The following is a 23462-nucleotide window of genomic DNA, read 5'->3' as shown; positions in this document are numbered from 1 at the left end:
ATAAACATTTACGACAAAAAAACCAGAAAAAAATAAAGAGAAATTAATTATTCTCAAGCCCCTAACCTTTACCTGATCAATCTATTTCTTTGGCCAGGAAAAGAATCACAGTAAAACAAGTAGTTAAACGGAGGCAAAATTAATTAGTACTAGATCCTAACATCAAATGACAAACAATCAGTTACATATCTTTTAGCCTCAGACAAGGCGATCACTTAAACGGGTAAAATGGTCATTTAAATAGAAGGTTAAACCAAAACACCATACCACTGTTAGTGTTTAAAAGTTGAGTACATGTGCTTAATGACCATTTAGAGTTTAGACGAATAATGATAGAAATATAGGAGATAAGAAAGATAATAGGAAGACTAATGCTAAATAATATAGATCCCATTGTTGGAGATCAATTCAAAAGGATTCAACAAGAAAAACGCTGATTTCCAATTAACTAGCTAATTAGAGTGTGTGGTAGGGGACAAACTAATGTTTGATAGGCAATAATAAAAATAAAAAATATGAAGAAAATATTAGAAAGATCTAGATTTTATTTATATAAGAAACTATTAGAGATCAATATGAAATAAGAATAAAAATCTTAGTACATATAATATCATTATAACTAGTTAATTAGATAATTAAGCACCTAATTTATAGTATGTATTAAGGGAGTTATGAGAAGGTTGGGGGGTGCCAGGCCCCCTCAGCCCCCCCTTCCCTCCGCCACTGCCAACAGCTTACGTTGAATATAATCGTTGGATGTGTGTCCTGCAACAGACATATTAGCAGTTCTATGTTATGATCTTGATTATGTTTCCTTGTTTCTTTATGTTGTGAAGATCATGCATAATAACGCTAATCTAATATACAGCAAGTCAGCAACAACAGAGTGAAAGGTCGCTGCTAATATCAATATCTACAAGATCTAGGTGCATTCTACTTGTTACAGTTGACATCTGTAGATATACTCTAGTCTAGCTTAATAAATACATAAAACAGACAATCTAGTCTAAGACAAGAATCAGAGAGAGATATCACAACGGCATGCCAACCTTAAACACCAGAACACTCCTATAAATTGATCCTTTCCTTTCGTTCAGGGCTCATACCACAGAAACCACACCTAAAAGCCAAAGTTAATTAGTTTACGCCTCCATCTCCAAAGACCAAAGAGATCGATGGCGCCGTCCAGCAACTACACGCTGATCGCGTTGCTCGTGGCCTTCGCCGTGGTCGCTCCCAGCCTGCAGCACCAATCTGCGGCGGCCAGAGACGGAGGAGTAGCCAAGCTTGTGACGGCTCCTGCACCGTCGGCTAACGGTGAAGTCGTCGTTTTGCACCCGACGGCCTCGTATGAGATCCCTGACCTGCCACTGCCGCGAATTATACCATGCCCTCCCTTGTTTCCAAAGATTCCGTTCATCCCTTGTTACAACGTGGCGCCGCCGCCGCCGCCACCGCCGCCGCGGCCAAAGGAGTGCTGGACAACGCTGGTGAAGTCGCTGGTGCCTCCGTGCTCCGGTTTCCTCACCAACAACGGCGGTGCATGCGAATCGGAGGCTCCGAGCAGGAAGTGCTGCGACGGCGTCAAACTATTCCTAAGCGGCGATCGAAGCGTTTATGATCCTCTTTGCCTCTGCCACGTCATGAACGGCGACGTCAGCCAGCTTCTGCCGGCGGCCGTCAACCACACGTGCGCGCTCGCCCTCGTGCAAGCGTGTTTAGACGGAGTAAACCCACAGCCATTTTCCGACCTCTGCAACAACGACCAATCAATAAGTAAGTCATAGAGTTTGTTTCCGAGAAACTAATAATCCTTGTATGTATAAATAGCGTAGCGCTTGTAATAATATGCAACTATATAATTAATATGCAAATGCAACAGAGGACGAAATGCCACCGATGGACCTTCCTGAACCTCCACCACCGGCGACAGGGAACACGGCTTAGGAGTATTGCATTTTTTCCTTTCATATTTTTTCCAGTTACTATTAGTTTATCAGCAAGCGATCGAATTGGTGTCATATATATAACATGATCTTTTTTGGAACTTTTGGCAGATCCAGATCAGTAGCAAGAGGTCGATCGTTCTCGATTATCTCGTCAGCAGAAACAATAAGTCAGAGCTGTGGACTATGGTGTCATAGTCAGCCACTGCACGTTATTGAGTGTGTGTGAGCGTCTGTGTTATAATGTGTAATTCTAAAAAAAATAGTTTAGTTAAAGTTCGTTAAGATCCAATATCTGGTTTTAATCGAGAATCCATGCCATGTACCATTGCTCTATGCATACTTGGATATAATATCTGCAGACATGATCATATATTCTCTCTACTCAAGTTTTCGTTTCTTTTAGATCCAATTTCTAGTATAATACCATTGTTTCTTTTTGAAAAAATATAATATGATGTCAACAGGCTCGTCATCTAATCTAGTGCACAATCGTTGCATGCGTCAATGCAACATCTATTTTGTCACAATTCATGTATTATAAGATAAACTTATGGTCAAGTAAGATATTTAAATCCTAATACTTCCAATAAAATTAACTTGTGAGAACATTATACGAATATGATAAGGCCATGGGAAGCATACATAATTAGTGTTATATTTCGTGGCTTGTTAGCATCAAATTCGAACGTATTACCATTCATGTTCTATATTATTAGAAAGATATGAGTTTGGTTTCCAATGTGAGAGTTATTACCATTTTATTGGAAGCTACACATGATGTTTTGTGGCTCCAGGAGAAATCGAGGACTCTTCAATTTCTCCACCAAGGTGATCTACCACTTTTACAATGCCTATCTTCACACCAACTAGGAGGGATATTCCAAGTATAAATAAACCATGCAATCCATCGTATAAGGAGATGATATTGATACTTTGTGAGAATTGAGCATAGCTCCTCTTTAAGAAATCGACAAAGTAATCTCTAGTGCTAGTTGATCTTGTTGAGTGATCTCCGAGTGTATCCTATCCACCCTATACCCTTCCGCGAGTCAATCATTATCAAAATATTTATTAACATATGATTTCTTTATATATATATAAATCGGAATATCTTAGCATACATGATTATTCTCTCTACTTAAGTTGTACCTTTTTAATTTGCTTTTTGTTGTTATTCTTGATTTATTGAAACTGAGATATATAATACCACTGCCCCTTTTTAGATAAATTTCTATGTTGTGTGCAGTACACTCCCATTGTTTCTTCCTATATAATATAGTATATGTCATAATACGGTCATTTCAGTAGGTTATATTTAATCTATTGTACAAAAGTTGCTTGCATCAGTAATAATAGAACACCTATTTTCTTACAATTGATGATGTATTATAACATAAACCAAGGCTCGAAGTAAAACTTTTTAATCCTTAGCTACGTTTTCATGGCAAAACACTATATTATAATATATTACTAGAAATCACTAGTACAAAAGTGCTCAAAGCCAGTGGTGCAACATAATTTTTATAGGCGGTTTTAATGAAAAAAACGCTTGTGGAAAGAAATTGGGTTACCCGACTACAAAACCGCCTGTGAAAATTAATTTTTACAGGCGGTTTTTCTAACAAAACCGCCTATAGAAATCATGTATTTGGCAAACAAAACTTCCAATGAAAATAAAGATTTTCATGTGGTATTTGAAAAGAGGAGTGATTCTAACCAAGGATAACTTGGCAAGGAGGAATTGGCATGGAGACAAAACTTGTTGTGTGTGCCATTCCTTGGAAATCGTTACAACACCTCTTTTTTGATTGTGTCTATGCTAAATTTTTGTGGCGCTCTATACACATACTTTTTGGGATTGTACCTCCTTTGAATATAGATGATTTATTTGTTAACTGGTCAAAACGGGGAAATAAGAAGTATAATACATTGTTATTAATGGCAGCTGCAGCACTCTTTTGGGCAATATGGATAACAAAAAATGAAATAGTTTTTGACAAATGCAAACCAAAATCTTTTTTTCAGGTACTGTTTCAGGGCACGCACTGGCTGTGTCAGTGGGCGAACTTGCAGCGGCATGATTTGAAAGATCAAATGATCTATGCAGCGCAACACCTAGAGACATCGGCTTTAGATTTCTTTGGCTCCAATAGTTGGCTGTCACATAGATTTGTCGGTTTTGCTTAGTCAAGAAGTTTCTTTTGTCTCCATAGTCGTGTGAGCGGTGTGTGCTCAAATTTGGACTTTGTAATAATTGGTCTGATTCTACCTTTTGGTAGATGAAGCCGGATATTTTATCTATTATCTAAAAAAAATGTATTTCTACAGGCGGATTTCTTAAGAAACCGCCTGTAGAAATATGATTTCTACAGGCGGTTTCTTGAGAAATCCGCCTGTAGAAATAATTTGAACTTAAATTTTTTAAGCTTTTCAAATGACCTCGTTTGAAAAAACCGTCAAAATTAAAGTTGTAAATCTTGAAAAGTTATGAAACTTTGTAGTTGATAATTTTTTCATTTGAAATCATCTTGTCATCGAAAACTACGTTTGAATTTCTAAAATTTGAAATTCAAATTTTGTAAATGACCTCGGATGAAGGAACTACCAATATAAAAGTTGTAGGTCTTAAAAAGTTGTAAAACTTTGTAGTTGACGACTTTTCCATTTGAATCCGTTTAGGACATCAACTAATCAATTTATGCTTGGTTTATGATAGTATGTGGGGGAACTAAACTCTATTACAAACACAAGTGAGTGATAGGTGGAGTGGTAGAGGAGGGTACGCGCGAGGGTGAGGTCTCAGGTTCGAATCCCACCGACCGCGTAGCACGTGATTTTACGCGAAAAAAATGCGCGACTTGTGTATTAAAATCCCACCGACCGCGTACTGTATTAAAATCGAAAAAGATTTCTACAGACGGTTGGCATAACTGAACCGCCTGTCGGTTCACAGTTACCCGCCTGTGGAAAAATTTATTTCCACACCGACTGTAAAAAAAGGGTTAGGAACCCTGTATAGTACTAGTGAATCCGGCAGTTACCTGCGCTCCAACCAGCGCGCACTACTCTATCATATGTTGTGCGTGAGCCTTGGCTACGTATACCAACTCAGTCATATATTGTGCGTGAGACTTGGATACGTATACCAGTATACCAACTCAATCATATGTTGTGCGTGACACTTGGCTATACATATACCAATCTCAAGCTCCAACTTTATATCATACGTATCTTATATTTCTAAAAAATAGTCAGATTAATAGATATAATATGTTTTTTTTCAAAAAGTCACATGCAATAAAATGTGAGTAATATGCTAATAGAGAAGACAAGTGAAGAAGTGACGGCATGAGAACCACAACAACAGCTGGTTGCCCCAAACTAGCAATAATTTTTTTTCTTGTTAATTGCTGAACCATTAACTTCTGCCAAAGTTAGTCCGAGTAAAAAGTAGGAACCTAAAACACATGTGATTTGGCCAAAGTGTGTAAAGAGTTGCCCCAAAATTTGTTAACATCCACAGCTGAGCGAGCGCTGCCGCGCATCCTGCGCGAGCGTCACTGAGCTTCCTGAGCGAGCGCCGCCGCGCGTCCTGCGCGAGCGCTGCCGTGCATCCTGCGCGAGCGTCATTGCGCTTCCTGTGCGAGCTCCACCGAGCGTTCCTGATGGCATCCACAACGGTCGGCTGCGATGTCAGGGGTGCTGAGGACGCTTGGTCATCGCATCGGGTATCTCCATGCGAGACGAAGGTATTCCTATCCGAGATCTCAGATACGAAGAATTCTGATGTTTTGCTGAACAATTATTCTCGTAGTAAAGGAATGCATAAGCGTTTTTGGGTCAATTTGGGTCAGGGGATTCGTAAACTGGATAAGATTCATGAAACTGAGATTCATGAATCTAAGGTTCATGAACAATCTCCGTCATTCCTGTTTCGTTCTGATGATTTTCCGAGTTTGGAGAATGGATTGCGAGTGCAATCGAAACAGAGAAAATATGGTCCGCCATTTGATTCGGTGAATTGGAATTTCAAATACACAGTTAAACGGAAGGATTTCCCGTTCGAGGTTGTTGCTAACGATTGGGTGAAGCTCAAATCTGTTCCGATTCAGCTGAATTGGCTCTGTTATCAACACCTGGATGACGGAGAGCTTACAGAGGGAAAAATTGAATATCCAAAAGCTTTCCACCATGGGTATTTTCGAGATTCCCGGTGGTTCCGCGCACCACCAAAGGTACGCATTGTACCGGGAATCCTAGGGCCACATCCCTCTGCGAGGACAAGTGGCATTTATCCAGTGGGTGGTGACCGAGAGGTGAAAGGTGACTCGGAGTCCGAGCACCGAAAGTCTGATAAGGATACCCCAAATCGATTCGGTTGGGGATTTGGTCTTCATTCTACCTCAAGTCATGCCCTAGATCGATCCGATCGGGAAACTTTCTCTTCGCTCCCCCCTCTTAACCCAATAACACCAAGAAATCTCTAGCCAAATTCGTTCAACATTTTTGGAGAGGTGTTTATCCCAGATCCTACGCAGCTGCTGCTAGTGCAGATCCGGCCCCCACAGTACGGGTAGGAATGCAGTCAAGAGGTGATGGTCGCCATGGTGGTTTTGGCTATGATCGTGGAGGAAGACACGATCGCGGTCGGGGTGGTTTCGGAGTTGGTCGTGGTGGCTTTGGTGGTGGTCGGAGTGGTTTTGGGGGTGGCCGGGATGGATTTGATAGGAATCGGGCTGGTGCTGGAAATACCCGGGATGGGTGGGGAGGACAGAGAGATGAGGCCGCTGATGGTAGAGGTCGTGCTAATATCTGGAAAAGGAAGGAGGAAACAGGTGGTCCTAGTGTTGATCAGATTGTAACTGGTGAAGCTGGAGTCACTGAGAAGCAAAGTAAAGAACAAGAGATGGAGAATTCTAAGTGGGAGGGAAATGAAGACAAACAAAGCACTCAAGGTCAATGGGGCAAAGGGGAAGGTGAATCTTCTACCAAGGACATGGCTGTTCAAAATCGAGGGGGAGGTAATGACTTGTCTCAAACCTCTCAAAATCCAATTAGATCTGTTGATCCTGAGCAGAAACTTCCATGTGAGAATTGTGGTATGTTCAATCATTCAACTAGAGAATGTAGAAGAAATGTCTGTGAAATATGTGGATTTAACAATCATTCAACTTATAATTGTAAAAGATGTTTACCTTGGAACTTAGGTCCTGAGCTTTGTGCTGCTCAAGTTGAGGACCAAAGCTTCTTTTTCATTGATGAATGTATTGACCCAAGAGTTGTTAAAGAGAAAGCTAGCACTGCAGTCATTTCTGTGAAGCAGGGGTCAGTGAATGCTAAACAGATTGAGCTAGAATTTATGAATCTCATAGGTGCTGATACTTGGAAGTGGAAAGTTCGTCCTGTTGCTGAAGGAAAATTTCTGTGGAGATTCCCTTCTGTGAAAATGGTAACTGAATGGTGTAGGTTAAAGCATTTGACTATGAGGAGTGGTGCTATGACTCAGATAGATCAATGGTCTCCTGCTGCTGAGGCAAAAGGTGTTTTGCAAACAGCTTGGTTCAGAGTTAGTTGTATTCCAAATGATCAGAGATCTATGAGAACTCTTGCCAAGATTGGTGGTTTAGTGGGGAAAGTCTTGGAAATTGATGAGGGAACCAGATACAGATATGACTATGTTAGAATGAGAATTGCTTGTAGGGATATTGCTAGGGTCCCAAGAACTGCTGAAGCAACTCTAGGCTTATATATCATTGACTTCAAGTTTGAAAGAGAAATACCTGAAGAAAAAAGTGAAAGAATTCTCAAGAGTGGTATTAAGATTACTGATGATGCTGCCCCACCAGCAAAAAAGTCTAGGGCTGAATTACCATTTATAAACTCGGATTCAGGCAATGAGAATGCTAATGAAGAGGTGAATGATAGAAAGAATGGTGATGCAGATTTAGGCAAGAATGTGCAGTGTTACTAGTCTGCTCCTCCAAATATCAATTTCAAACGCAAAAGTCAAAGCAAGATCAAGAGTGATGCTCAAAAAGGTAATGTTAGTGCAGATGATGAGGATATTGGTGGCAAGGTACATATTCCTGATACATTGGAAGATTCAGACTCTGACAGTGACTCTTTCACTATCAAGATTCAGAAGCTAACTGGAGTTGGTGAATCTAGCAAAGTTGGAGATGGTAGTGTGGATAGTTCGCTCAAACATGCTTGGTTGGTGGAAAATAATCAGGAAAATGTTGATTACAAAGCATTGTTTGCAGAGACAGCAATTGGCATACCTTGTCATGAAAGTGTGACAACTATAGAGCAAGTCACAATTAATCAGGCTGAACAAGCTCCAGAAGAGATTATTACTGATGACAATATAGTTCATACACAAGAGAGTGTGGAGATGGATACAAGTGCAAAAGAAACACAACTTGAGGGTTTAGTCTCAGTGGTGGAGGAAAAAGATACAAGTGTAACTTCAGAAAGCTTAAATGAAATATTTTTTGGAATTGTGAAAGATAATTCTATGCCAAGGGAAGTGGAAAATGTTGGGCATATCCAGGAATTGATGATTGATTATGTGAGGGCTATTGAATCTAAAGAGGATACCCAGTTACCAACTGTGGCTTGTCAAGATAAGGAGGGGTGTTCTAAGATGACCAACAGTTGTTCTATTGAGGATCCTGTGGTGATGGAAGTCAAGAAAGTGGATGAAAGAAGGAGGAGTGAAAGGCTGAAAGAAACTACCAATATTCATACTATGGAGAAGGTGTCCAAGATGGCGAAGAAACGTAATCTTGAAGGTAATTCAAAAAACCACAATGCTTTCTCATTACTTCCAATAGAGGAAATTGTTACTATTTCTGCTGATATGGGTGTTGCTATTAATCATGAAGATTTTGAGACTTTTGATTTGCTTAAGAACCTAGAACAAGCTAGGGGTGATTTATACAGTAAACAATGTCAATCAAAACTCATTTCTCAACCTGAATTGGTAGAAAATGTTTCAAACAATGTTAATTCTTTAGAATTAGAATGGTTGAATGATGAGAATTCTGATATTGAAGATTTTGTATTGGTAGAATCTAGAAAAAAAGAAGAGATAAAAGAAAGAGTCTTAAGATTTCACCAATGAGAAAGGGGCAAATGCAAGATCAGGAAGTTCCTGCTTGCAAAAGGAAGCGAGGTAGGCCTTGTAAAGCCACTTTGTTAAAAGCTAAGTTGCACGGATACGGATACGCGTATCGGTATCGGAAGGATACGGATACGCGGATACGCCGATTTCCCAAAAAACCAGATATGCGGATACGTTTAATATTAAAAATAAAATAAAAAATAATAAAATTATGGAAGTCTATATTTAAATCTGATAACAATAAAAACATCACAAATAACTACTTAAGTGTACTCAACTACTTATTACATAACAGCAGGTCCAAAGGTCTCAAATTCAAATAAAGTAATCGCAATTCTCAAGACACTCTCATATTTAGGAAAGTACTAAAACTAAAAGGCATTCAGGCGCAATTCATGCAGCAGCAACTTGCTATTCCTCATCTGGCTCATTGTCATCCGCAACATCAACCTCTTGAGCATCCAAACCAAAAGTCACAGCTTGCAATTCAGGTTCATCAACGGACAGGTTGGCCACTTCAAGAATGCCAATACCACCGAGTGAATCAAAAGAATCCCCTCCTACATCCCACATCCTTGTCTCTCCTGCCTTGTACGCGTCACTTCTTCTAGATAGAAGCCTCAGATTTGTGTGCACAAAGACCAGATCTTCAGCACGCTCTGGAGTTAAGGCATTTCTGCTCACACTATGGATAAAGCTATAGGTACTCCAGTTTCTTTCACAACAAGAAGATGAGGCTGGTTGGCTAAGCAATTTCATGGCCAAACTCATCAACAAGGGAGCATATTGTCCATGATTTGTCCACCAGGTCATAGGAGATAGAGACCATCTATCCTGGATTGAGTCAGGATCATTAAATTCTTCTGAACAACTAGAGAACCTTGCGTACTCTTCTTTTACTTTTGCTAAGTCTTCTGGATTGGGAAAAAACCTCTTGAAGCAAGTCATTCTCATTTTGGACACCTCTTTATCCTTGTGGGGTGGTACACGGCCAACACCTTCTTCAAGCCACTTTTGGCTATAATATCTGTAATTGTCATTTGTCAATTTGGCTTTATGGTTTACTGGTTTAGTGAATGGAACAAATATGAACTAAATAAAAAAAATGGAATGACAATTTGTACCTTGGATTAAGTGAATGAGCTAAACAATGAAGTGGATTGTTTCCTTTTGTCCACCTAGCAATCAGAATGTCATAAATAACAGAGTACAAGTCCGAATGCTCATCTTCTTGCTTGCCCTCGTACCGATATATGGCTTTCTTCACATTCTCTATCATTGAATCCCACATCTCATAAACTAAGTGAAGGCATGGTGTGTCGGTGTCTGTTATACGAATCATCTCATATATAGGAGTGGTAATCTTAAGAATGAAGTCCACCTTGTCCCACCATACTTCATTAAGTGTCAAGTCCCTAACAAGTTGGGCTGTTGGAATTGGAGAATCATCTCTGGCTTCTTTGTAGATGCTCCATTTGTCACTAATCACCATTTGCTGGAGGGCTGATTTTACCTCAACAAACCTCTTTAACATACATACAACAGAGGCAAATCTAGTTTCAGCAATAGAAAGTAACTTCAAACGGCTGAACTCATTGAACATGGAAAGCCGCATGCCATGATTCATTATGAAATTCTTTATCATAGCAGCCTCAGTCTTCACAGAATCTATAAATTCAAGTTGATTCCAAACAAATATCTCATCATCAGAAGGATTCCTTCCTATTTTAGGCTCACATATACTTTTCAAGGCAAGGTTGAGGGTATGCACAACACAAGGTGTCCAAAATATGTTTTTATACTCAGCCTCAATTATTAGACCAGCACCTTTGCAATTTGCAGCATTGTCTGTAATGATTTGTACCACATTATCTCGACCTACTTCTTCAATTATTCCCCTCAACTTTTCTGCAATGTATTCCATGCTTTTGACCTCACCTTCACAGTTATCAGCCCTCAAGAACATAGGTGACTTGTCACAAACAGCAACAAAATTTATAATTGGTCGCCTCTGAGGATCTGACCAACCATCAGTGCAGATGGAGACTCCCTTCTCTGGCCATGTGCTCTTTGTGCTCTCCAACAAACGCTCTATGTGCCTCCTTTCTTGCTTCAGAAGTCCCTCTCTAACTCTGTTGTAACCAGGACTCACATAACCTTGCATGTTGCGGCTGGCAGCAAAAGCAAAGGCTTCTCGAAGATACGGATTTCTCAAAAAATTGAAAGAAACCCCTCCAGAATAAATTGCTCTACTGATCAAAGCATCCAAGTGATTACGATCTTCTAGTCTCCAAGATTTTTCCAATGCAGAAGTAGGCCCCCTCTTAGACCTCTTGCTGGTGTCAGCAGTATTGCTCTGTGAAGGATCAGTAGGCAGAGAAACAGTTCTTGACTTGGATCTTTCCACCAGATTCTTGCACCTTTCAACTTCCTTTCTCATGGCAGAAAGCATTTCATATGTAACTTTAGGACATTTACTTATTCCCTTTCCCGAAATCTGCAGCAAATGAGCTTCAACTCTAGTGTAACTACTCAGTTTTTCCAGTGGACAGTACTTGCAGCGCCAGTAAGTGTTTCCTCCACCAGGTTTAGGCTTCTCCAAAATGGTGACATGATCCCAAAGTGGAGCCTTGATGTCTGTTGTGTTTGTGGCTGCAGATCCCACACTAGCACTTGCACTACCACTAGCACCACTCAAATTGGGAGACGCCATCTACTGCATATAGGAAATCAAGCAACAAGAACTCACTACACTGCCATCCTACGAACTGAACTACTGAAGAAGGAGAGATTGATGGGATTTACTCACGGGATCTGGATCGGGCTGAAGAAGAGGAGCAGGCTGAGCAGGGCGCCTCCGCGGCTGACCAGAGTGGTTCCACGACTGAGCAGGGGCCGTGCTCGTCGCCGGCGAGCAGGGACAGTGCCAGCGGCCGGCGGGCGTCGAGCGGGCGGCCGGGCGTCGTAGCCTCGCGGCTTCAGCCGTCGCGGAAGAGCAGGCGCGCCCGCGCAGGCTCCACAGGTGGCTTCGGGCTGAGCAGGGGCCGTGCTCGTCGCCGGCGAGCAGGAACGGCGCTGGCGGGCGGCGGGCGTCGGGCGGGCGTCGCGGCTGCGCTTCACGGTCGGGCGGGCGTCGCGACTGCGGAGTCGGGGTCGGGGCGTCGCGCGTCCGCAGTTAGGGCGAGAGAAAGGTTTCGTAATGGGCTGGGCCGTATCTGATACGTGTATCCGTTGCTTGATACGTATCAGCCAACCGTATCCTATTATGTAAAAAAAAAAAACCGATACTCCTCCAGTACGTACTAGTCATGTATCCGCGACGTATCCGTATCGGATACGTATCCGATACGGGATACGCGCCTACCCTGAAGTATCCGTGCAGCTTAGGTTAAAAGAGGGAAAAGAAGGGATAAAAAAAAGAATAACAATGATACAAGGGTTGGTGTGGAACTGTAGAGGTCTGAGAAAAAAAGGTGTTGCTTCCTTCTTGAAAAATCTCATCAGCCAGTATCAGTTTCATTTCATTGGCTTACAAGAAACTTTAATTCAAAACTGTGATGATAAGATTCTCAAAAGATTTGATAATCAGCAAGATTACTTATGGCTAAATGTCCCAGCTAAAGGGAAATCTGGTGGTATTCTTGTTGGGGTAAGAAAAGAATGGTATGATGTTGGTGCATTTCATCAAGGAGAATTCATGTTGCAGTTAAATTTGTGGGATAAAATCAATAGAATCAAATGGGATCTTTTGATAGTATATGGTGCTGCACATGATGAAATGAAACTGAGTTTCTTATCTGAATTATCTGCTCTTTGTAGTAGAAACCAGGAACCTATCTTAGTTGGTGGTGATTTTAACATTATAAGGTATGCTTTTGAGAAGAATAAGCCAGGTCATGTACAGAGATTCTCTGACATGTTTAATACATTGATAAATTTCCATGATTTGCATGAGATTGTTATGACAGGAGGTGTATATACTTGGTCTAATAATCAAGAAGACCCAATTTTAGAAAAGCTTGATAGAATCTTAATCTCTAGAGAATGGGAGGATATTTTTCCCAACTGTAATACCCGATCTTAAGGACAAAACCAGATATGCACCATATGCGAGTTTTAAAAGGCAAATCTCACATATAGCTACAAATAAGGGGTAATATCAAAAGACAATGCATAAATATATAACGTACTTAGTATAAAAGAGATAACTTTTAGTATCAAACAACGGATAGACAACTCTAAACTTCGGGTATTCTCCACAGGATCCAACTGACTCGTTGATCACAAGCCTAAAACTTCTCCTGAGGTGTGGGGGAAATTGCAAGAGTGAGCACATATCGTACTCAACAAGTATAACCAGGGGTTCATGAGGCTCAAATAGCTGACACTGGTTTGACTGCATTTAACTTTTATATGTAGATAGCATATGTATATTTAGATAGCATGTCAAGGTAGCATAACTTAAATCCCATAACCACATGATCAATTGTATACAAGAATTAAGAATAACACATATAAACAACATAATAAACCATCATTTATTATCACTAATCATGTTCATCAGTGTCCATCTATTCCGTCAGTTTTCCGGGCCGCCCGTATCCGTGGGCACGGCTAGTATACCAGATTTAACACTCTGCAGAGGTTGTACATCTTTACCCTTGAGTCATGATTTACCCTTTCGCTCGAGGCCCGTCGACCTCTTAACCCACTATCAAGGAAGGTCGGCAGGGATCACTATGAAGTCTTTCAAAGGTTCGTCTAACAAGTTAGGGCTGCTTGGTTTCATTAGTCAGTCCATGTGATTCACCCGTAGGAATCCACGGTCTGCTATTCCCCAATTGCACCACAACGGGTAGCCGCTAACGAGCTAGAAAAGTTACTCATACTTGACTAAAGCCAGAGCCATATAGCCCCCATGGTTGTACGAGTTGTCCCAGCTTTTGCCAAGGGATAAGTCCTTATGGAGGGTCAAGATCAATCCAGCAAAAGCCAGAGTTCTTTCCACCCTTAATGTTCAAATTGCTAGAAAGCTTATTTTATTGTTTATTGTATATCCAAACATTCATGTTACAAGATCATGGATTATAATCAAGCACTAGCAAGAACTACCCAAATTCATATCCAAATAGGCAACAAGGAATTCAGGATAACAATCATCTATGATTTTGCTAAGGTCATCAAGGTGGACACATACATATGATAAATATTATATTAATTGTGTATAGGTAACAAGGATGATCCCAAGTTATACTTGCCTCGATCAAAGCTCTCCTGAGCCTGCTGCTGGTCTTCAAAAGATTGACCTTGATCACCAACGTAAAGCTCACCGACTAAACTCGATCATCAATCAACAACACGCAATCCAATGGAGACAATCATACACGAAGCAAACAAGCTATAATTAGAACAATACACCAAACAGTGGTAAAACAAATATAAAAGTTTATTAAAATATTCTACGCAGTGCTATGATCACACAAACGTAAAGTTCACGAAAATCGGAATTAAAACGGAAAAGATATGAATTTTTCTAAGATTTTTATATAGAAAAGTAATTAAATAGGATCACAAAATTTAAAAGTTTCAAACTGAGTAAATAATTTTACTAACATGTAGAGCTCATTAATACTAATCCAACGCAATTTAAATCGGTAAAAACGGAATTAAAATGAATATTTTATAGCCAAAACAAAATCAGTGGTAATTTAGTAAATACTGAAAACGTATTTTAATTCAAACCGGCGCGGAATACGTTTTTAAAACTGAGAAAGCATATTCCTGCGAGGCGCTTTGGACCGCGGGTTTATTATGAGATAACACAGGGGCTCTTTAAGATAAAAACCAGCGAAGGGGTATCTTCTAATCTGGATCGTTGATCCATGATCCAATGACTGAGATTCGATCTAGGGAGAGGGAGAGGGGATGGCCGGCCGGAACAGTGACCAGCGCGGTGGTTCTCCATTGCCGGCGCTAGAAGCTTGCCGGAGACCACGGGGAAACGCGCTAGAGTGCACCAAACTCAGATATGAGAACGTGGGAAGCACGAGGGGATCACCGCGAACTCACCAATGTCGAAAAGGTGGGCGGGAAAAGCTTGTGGACGGCTCTCGTCGTGGAACGGCGGACGGTGAGTATCCCGCACACTTTGGCGACCTGTGGAGAGTGGTACAGAGCATGAAATCACGAAAGATAGGGCTCAGTAGCTTCGCAAAGGCGCCGCGAAGCTCGGCAAGGGGCTTTAATCAACCGGAGAGCAGCGAGGACCGATAATGGCGACGCCGGCTCCTCTTTGTGCTTGAAGAGATCCAAAGCGACGGCCCTGTCGTCCTAGGGCGCTTCCTGCGTGAAATAGAGGGGAAATGGGCGTGCGGGGAAGGTACCTGGTCTTTATAGGGAGAAATAAATCGGTTTGATCCCTAAATTCCGAGATGACCGGGATTTGATTTGGTGTCCCGGTTGGATACGCGAGGAAGAAGAAAGCCGGGGTCACTGCCAGGCGGGCCCCGGTGTCAGCGAGAGAAGAGAGAAAGGGGAGAGAAAGGCGCCTGCGCTGCTGGGCCGAAGCGAATTGGGCCGGGGCGGGGGAAAGCTGGGTCGCGGGGAAAGAAACGAGGCTGGGCCGAGAGGGGAAGTAAAGGGAGCTTCCTTTCTTTTTTTTCTTTTTATTCTTTCCTTTTCCATTTTATTTTCTAAAGCTTTCTTTTGAAGAGAATTTTAATGCAATTAAATTCAAACCAAAAGTCAACAACACGAAATTGAATATGCTCCAGCATGAATGAATAAACATATTTCTATCCCTATGTTGGTTTTAATTTCCACAAAATTTTATTTATTCACTAATTTAAATGCTCACAAAAAAATACTTAATTAAATCAAATTAATTCCTATTAATTCAAAAGCAAATTTTGGGTGCTACAAATCTATCCCCCTTAAAATGAATCTCGTCCTCGAGATTCGGAAGAGACACGGATCCTCTGAGAGAACACAGGATAAAGATCTTGATAACTCTTTCAGCCTTACATCTTGCATACCAAAGATAAACTCAACTGTTCCATAGAATGTCCATTATTCATAACTGATTAAAATCCATTTTGACTACCAACTTTTTGACTTATACATCTCCAAGACATGGTAGCTTAGCATGGATATGCCTCCTCAGGTAGGAGTGGGCCACCTTGATACTCAACTCTTTTCCCTCATGGTGCGGTTAAGAAAAGTTTCCACTGCGTAGCATAAGATCACTTCCTTGTGTGCACATAACCATCCATTGCCAAGAACCAAAGGAATATTGAGTGACTCTAGCACAATGAGGTTTACTGTGAAGTTCTCCTTGCTTATGACCAGATTAATATTCGAGCAAACCTGGTCTGCCTGTATTTCTCCCTCTGGAGTTTGAACTAACAAAGGCTTCCTTGTTGGACATTTCACCCGCTCAATTACCAAGTTGGCAGAAATGAAAGAATGGGAAGCACTTCGGTCAAACAGAGCAAAAACCAACACTGAGTCCACTTGAACATAACCACCCACCACTTTGGTGACTCCTTGAATGTTATTCATATCCACATTGTTCAGTCTTCCATTGATATAATTTTGCTGTACTTTATTTCCGTGAGCATGCTTCTTACGGGCTTTCCTTTTTCGCTTCCGTCGTTGTGGATTCTGATTTGATTCAATGTCAACTTGCTCTTCCATATTATTATTTTGATAACACTCAGCTTTGTCATACTCATAGCATCTTTCTTCAAAGGCAAGATGATCATAATCTTCCCACCTATCCATGAGAGGCATCATATTGTGCTCTGGATTCATGGGACACTACACTCCCTGTCATCAAGTGACCAACGTCAATAACACGGCAAGGATAGATGATCATATCCATAGAATATCTCAGAAGACAATTATCACTTCTACATAGTTTTTTAAAAAAGCATAAGCTTGTGACATCAAGGTACTACCCCCTTAAGAAAAGTCAACTAGGGGCACAAGAAAGGTAGCTTGCATGTTTTCTCGGCAAGTGAACTAACATCGAGAACTTCTGGCATCCCAAAGAACTTATGTGTAAGGGAAGAACAAATATCCTGAAACTTTCTCATGATTTGAAAAACACCAGTGTAGTAAAACACATATAACTCTTATTCTGTTATTCCAATAGAGTAGTGGCTTATATCGTTAGAAAACTTATGAAGTTCACCACCACTTTCATATAGAAGACTTCCTTAGGTTCTGTCTTTAAACTTAGGTAAAACAGCCAAACATATTATCCATCCTGACAATGTCTCAGCAAAGGTGCAGTAACTTCCAAAAGTTATATCTTGAGCTTCTTAATTCATCTGGAGATCATCCTTACATTTTTTAAAAGCTTAGGAAATCCTCTACAACTTTCGTATACAACTTTTTCCCAGATTCTAAATTTAACTTGGCTGAAAATAGGGAATACCAAAATTGTCCAAACTTTGATACAGAACAGAAACATCCATTTGTAAATATCATATCTCAGGTTCTACTTAGCCAAATAAGTTCCAGCTTATACTGTTGGAAAGCTTAGAAAATTATCTATAACTTTTCTATAGAACACTTTTCCAAATTCTATAGTTATATTTGTCTCAAACAGTAAGTAACCGAAACTGGTCCAGATTTCTTGACAGCACATATGTATCATCTTGTGATCTTTGTAGCTTCCAAACCATAATAGCTATCAGAGTGATTCTTGTGGTCAGAGAAAGATCTTGAAGTCTAGTTGTTCCCAGAAAAATTTGGTAAACTTTGCACGATTAGATCTTGAGATGTACCAGATTCATTGCAGACTGCTCCAGAATCAGCAAGGGATAGAAACAAGAGATAGCCAAACCCAACTACTTATGTCATTACTCCTTATGCCTTAGTTCTATAAACTAAATAAAATTGTGAAGAAACTCACAAAATCATTACACTCATTACAAAGATCCAAATCAAACATAAACATAATAACAAGCAATTAAGCATTAAAGGTTCACAAACTCAACTTTCGTAACTAGCGTTTTTATTACACCAGGGGACACAAACACCTATATCTTAGACTTAGTGTGGTTATTTTCACGATGCATCTGTTGCTTCTTTTGTGGACAAGAGCTTATATAATGTCCTTCTTGTTGGCAGTGATAACACCATCTCTTAGCTGGATCCTTTGTGATGTTATTTTCCACTGAAGTGTTGTTCGGTGTGTCACCAACTCGCTGACTCTGATGGTTTATCTTTGTATGATTAGATTTCTTCCTATATTGCTTGATCCTTTGAGGTTGAAACTCTTTATAAGTGATTGTCCATCCATCTATGCATACCTCATGAGCAGTGGGATTAGCTTGGGGGATTTGTTCATCTCCAAGGTTTGGGTTTTCCTAACAAGAATTCGAAGCTACATGTGACATCTTAGCATTTGGGTGTTGATCACTTCCCAATGCCGGCTCTAGTGCTTTTGCCTTCCTCTTCTTATCCTCATTAGTCACACAAGTTGGTTTTGTCTTAACTTCCTTTTTAAATGACATATTTCGAAGACAAGGAAGACCATAATGCTCACAACAGTGGCATTGATCCTGATATCCTGATGTATTACTCCCAACGCTTCCATGATTTCTCATATTTTTCCAAGCTTCTACTACTTGTCTCCTCACTGGTCCTGAGATGCGTTGTTGAGAGTTCTTATTCTGAGTTATTCCTTCCACTACTTGTGTTTGCATGGCTAGAAGCTTCTCCTTGTTGAATGCTTTTACGGTTGGCATATCTGGGTGCTTTTGTTCCTTCTTGCCAAAGGTCTCCTCGTTATGATCCATCTAAAGAGACAAAGAGGGAGGATTTAGAATAGAGACAAGATTTTTAAAAGAACTGGGCAAGAAGTAAACATAACTTTTAGCAACTATCAAGGTGAAAGCAAGAAGTCAGCAAAGATAGAAGCATGTTGAAACGTCCAGTTCTAACTAGGCTTGCGTCCTACAGTCAGCATTGCTCTGATACCACTTTGTAATACCCGATTTTAAGGACAAAACCAGATATGCACCATATGCGAGTTTTAGAAGGCAAATCTCACATATAGCTACAAATAAGGGGTAATATCAAAAGACAATGCATAAATATATAACGTACTTAGTATAAAAGAGATAACCTTTAGTATCAAACAGCGGATAGACAACTCTAAACTTTTGGTATTAACTTCTCTCCACAGGATCCAACTGACTGGTTGATCACAAGCCCAAAACTTCTCCTGAGGTGTGGGGGAAATTGCAAGAGTGAGCACATATCGTACTCAACAAGTATAACCAGGGTTCATGAGACTCAAATAGCTGACACTGGTTTGACTGTATTTAGCTTTTATATGTAGATAGCATATTTATATTTAGATAGCAAATATCAAGGTAGCATAACTTAAATCCCATAACCACATGATCAATTGTATACAAGAATTAAGAATAACACATATAAACAACATAATAAACCATCATTTATTATCATTAATCATGTTCATCAGTGTCCATCTATTCCGTCAGTTTTCTAGGCCGCCCGTATCCGTGGGCACGGCTAGTATACCAGATTTAACACTCTGCAGAGGTTGTACATCTTTACCCATGAGTCATGATTTACCCTTTCGCCCAAGGCCCGTCGACCTCTTAACCCACTACCAAGGAAGGTCGGCACGGATCACTATGAAGTCTTTCAAAGGTTCGTCTAACAAGTTAGGGCCGCTTGGTTTCCTTTGCGCGCAGATATAGATACCCCCCTTCCGAATGGCACAATGACGCGCAGCCTATACACATAGGGACAGGGGCTCGCACTATACCCAAAACGGTTCAGCCCCTCCGCCCTTTCGGGTAACCTCTAACAAGCTAGAAAAGCTTACTCATACTTGACTAAAGCCAGAGCCATATAGCCCTCATGGTTGTACGAGTTGTCCCAGCTTTTGCCAAGGGATAAGTCCTTATGGAGGGTCAAGATCAATCCAGCAAAAACCAGAGTTCTTTCCACCCTTTATGTTCAAGTTGCTAGAAAGCTTATTTTATTGTTTATTGTATATCCCAACATTCGTGTTACATGATCATGGATTATATTCAAGCACTAGCAAGAACTACCCAAATGCATATCCAAATAGGTAACAAGGAATTCAGGATAACAATCATCTATAATTTTGATAAGGTCATCAAGATGGACACATGCATATGATAAATGTTGTATTAATTGTGTATAGGTAACAAGGATGATCCCAAGTTATACTTGCCTTGATCAAAGCTCTCCTGAGCCTGCTGCTGGTCGTCAAAAGCTTGGCCTTGATCACCAACGCAAAGCTCACCGACTAAACTCGATCATCACTCAACAACACGCATTCCAATGTAGACAATCACACACGAAGCAAAAAAGCTATAATTAGAACAATACACCAACAGTGGTAAAACAAATATAAAAGTTTATCAAAATATTCTACGCAGCGCTACGATCACATAAACGTAAAGATCACGAAAATCAGAATTAAAACGGAGAAGTTATGATTTTTCTAAGATTTCCTATAGATAAATAATTAATTAAATGCTGCTGCGAAATTTAAAGTTTCAAAAATGAGAAATAATACTCCTAACATGTAGAGCTCGTAAATACAAATCTAACGAAATTTGAATGGAACAAAACGGAGTTTAAGCGGAGAAGATACGGCCTAAACAAACTAGTGTATATTCTTGGTATTTCTAGATTTGTTTTTCTAAAGAAAAACGACAACAAAATCCATCTACGTCATCATGACATCATCATGACTTCACCAAGCTAGCAACAGCCGGCAAACAGGAGTTGAAGCAGAGCACGCACGGCGCATAGGAAGGCTTCGGCAATGAAGAGTTCGTAGATGCACGCGGCAATGGCCTAGAAACTAAGGTATGGCTATCTCACCTTGTTATTCTTTTGGTCGGCAAGAAGGGATCGGAGACGACGCGGTGGTCGATGGCTGCAGCAGCATCCGCAAGGTGAAGACTAGCGACTGCTCCAAACGGTGGCACGACAGCGGATGGCATGCACAGCTACGGTGGCTCCGGTCCTTTCCCGCTGCGTTTCAACCAAGGCGGCGGCGGCGGCGGATGTGGTTTTTAGATGCATCAAAGAAGGAGGCGTATATATACCGTAGGGTTTGGGCTGAGTTGGAATAGACATAGGATTTATTATTTTCGAAATTAATTGTTTTTTAGATAAAATAATTCCAGAAAAGTCTAGAATTATTACTTGATCCACGAAAAATACTCCAAAAGCTCAAAAATTTAGAAAACATTATCAGAGATATTATGAAACATGAGAAACCTAAACAAATTATTTAGAGCTCATGATAAGATAATTTGGACGATCTCAAAATTAGATCATGCTCACGGAGAAGGCCGAAAAAAGAAATTCCCGAGAACTTTTATAGAGATCTTCTGATGGACGAGAAACTGAAAGGAGTGACTTAGGTTTGAAAGAAGCGATACTGAGAGACTCTGAATGAAATCTTGAGCTGAGAGACAAAGAATTTAATTGTAGAAAAAGATAACGACGTACCAGTCAAGGAAGATCGATCTATTAAACACATTTTTTTAAAAAAAAAATAACATTGCTCACTCAACACATAAAAGAGCAACAAGCATCACATCAAAACATATGCACCAGCATGTATGCATAATAATATTGCTAAGCCTTATGATAAATTTTAATTTAATGAAAAATATTATTTTTCCTATATTTTTATGAGCACAAAAATACAAAATTAAATAAATTTTCATCTATTTTGAAAAGAGCAAATTTTAGGGTGTTACACTCCCAAAAACAATAACATACAAATTGGACAAGATCCATAGAACCTTTTTTTGGCAAGGAGGCACAAAAAAGAAATATCATCTTATCAAATGGACTAAAATTTGTAAGAGTAAAAAGAAAGGGGGTTTAGGGATCAAAAGTATTAGAAAAATGAATATTAGCTTACTTTGTAAATGGCTTTGGAAACTTGAAACTGATAATGGAATTTGGCAACAAATCATTAAGTACAAATATCTCAAAAACGATTCTATCTATACTGTGAAACACAGACAAACATACTCAGCCATTTGGTCTGATCTTCTGAAGGTCCGTGATATATATCTTCAAGGTAGGAATATGAATGTTGAAAACGGTCAAAAGACTTTGTTTTGGAAAGATAAATGGCTGTATAATAACTCTCTAGAAGTCCTTTTTCCTGATCTTTTTGATATGTGCCTTCAAAAAAATATTTCTGTTGACAAAGTAAAACAAAATCATAATGTTGTGACTTTTAATAGATGGCTGGTTGATAAATGGCGGATAGACTGGTCAAAGATCTTACATGATGTCTCGATGTTTTGTTTCAGTATGAGAGATGATAAGGTTTCATGGAAATTTGGGAAAAAAGGAGTTTTTTCTGTTAAATCATTATATAATGCTTTAACTTTGAATGAGTCTGGCCGCTACTATAAACAAGTTTGGAAAGGGAAAATCCCTGAGAAAATAAAAAATTTTCTATGGTTGGCTCTTAACAATGCAATTCTCACAAAAGATAACATGATTAAACGGAAATGTAAAGGAGATCCTACTTGTTACTTTTGTCCTCATCCTGAGACTGTTAATCATCTGTTATTTCAATGTAGCACTGCTAAGGTGATTTGGTCTACAATAGCTATCTGTTTTGGGGCTACTAATGTTCCTAAAACTTTGGAGCAATGCTGGGTTTGGTGTGAGAGTTGGATACCAACTGGGAAAAAATTTCATACTACTGGTATAGCGGCCATTTGTTGGGTGATTTGGAAAGCAAGAAATAAAATTTGTTTTGAAAACAAAGTGATTCTTAATCCCATCTCGATTATATGTCATGCGTGTGCCCTTATGAGTTACTGGGCAGGTTTATATGAAGGTATGGATAAAGAGGCGCGGGAAGACGGAGTTACCACTATGCTGAGGATTGCGACAGATCTGTTGAACAAAAGATCTAGGAAGGAAGGCTGTTTGTTGTTGAAGGACACCGAGGAGGATCAGCAGAATGAAGATTGATGGTCAGATACTAAGAAGACTTGAAGATTTGGATGAAAGAAGTTTGATGGCATTCGTTGTTGATCGTTCTTTTGTAATGGGCCTTTCTTTACGGTTACTGTCCTAGGCTTTGTTTCTGGATTGTTGGTACTGTGGCCTGAGTCTAGCTCCTTTGCTTTTCTGTAGGGTTAAGGTGGCGAAGCGGAGCTGTGTGAGTGCTTGGTTAAGTTTGATACAGTTCGCTTTTAGTTCTTGGTTGCCTAGCTTCTGCTTTTCTCTTGTATCTGGGATAATCTTCATTGTATTTCCGTTATCTTGGTAATGGAAATGGGGTTAACCCTCGGTTCGAAAAAAAAATGAGAACCACCACA

General features: G+C 40.0%; 1 protein-coding gene and 1 long non-coding RNA gene across 2 annotated transcripts; both read left to right on the top strand.

Moving 5' to 3' along the window:
• Positions 1108-1947, top strand: LOC8061661. The gene is made up of 2 exons (XM_021453414.1): positions 1108-1776; positions 1883-1947. Exons 1-2 carry the CDS (start codon positions 1176-1178, stop codon positions 1945-1947), a joined length of 666 nt encoding a protein of 221 aa, XP_021309089.1. The 5' UTR covers positions 1108-1175.
• On the top strand, positions 5405-23448 carry LOC110432384. Its single transcript, XR_002449823.1, has 3 exons — positions 5405-5698; positions 22964-23185; positions 23278-23448. It is a non-coding gene; the product is annotated as an uncharacterized LOC110432384 (long non-coding RNA).

Source organism: Sorghum bicolor, chromosome 2 (genome assembly GCF_000003195.3).
Source record: "Sorghum bicolor cultivar BTx623 chromosome 2, Sorghum_bicolor_NCBIv3, whole genome shotgun sequence".
NCBI classification, from domain to species: domain Eukaryota; kingdom Viridiplantae; phylum Streptophyta; class Magnoliopsida; order Poales; family Poaceae; genus Sorghum; species Sorghum bicolor.
This window is presented reverse-complemented; position numbering and strand designations above follow the sequence as displayed.

Coding starts and splice junctions, on each gene's coding strand:
- LOC8061661 (XM_021453414.1), top strand. CDS start 1,176: ATGGCGCCGTCCAGCAACTACACGCTGATCGCGTTGCTCGTGGCCTTC. Junction 1,777..1,882: donor CAACAACGACCAATCAATAA/GTAAGTCATAGA, acceptor CAAATGCAACAG/AGGACGAAATGCCACCGATG.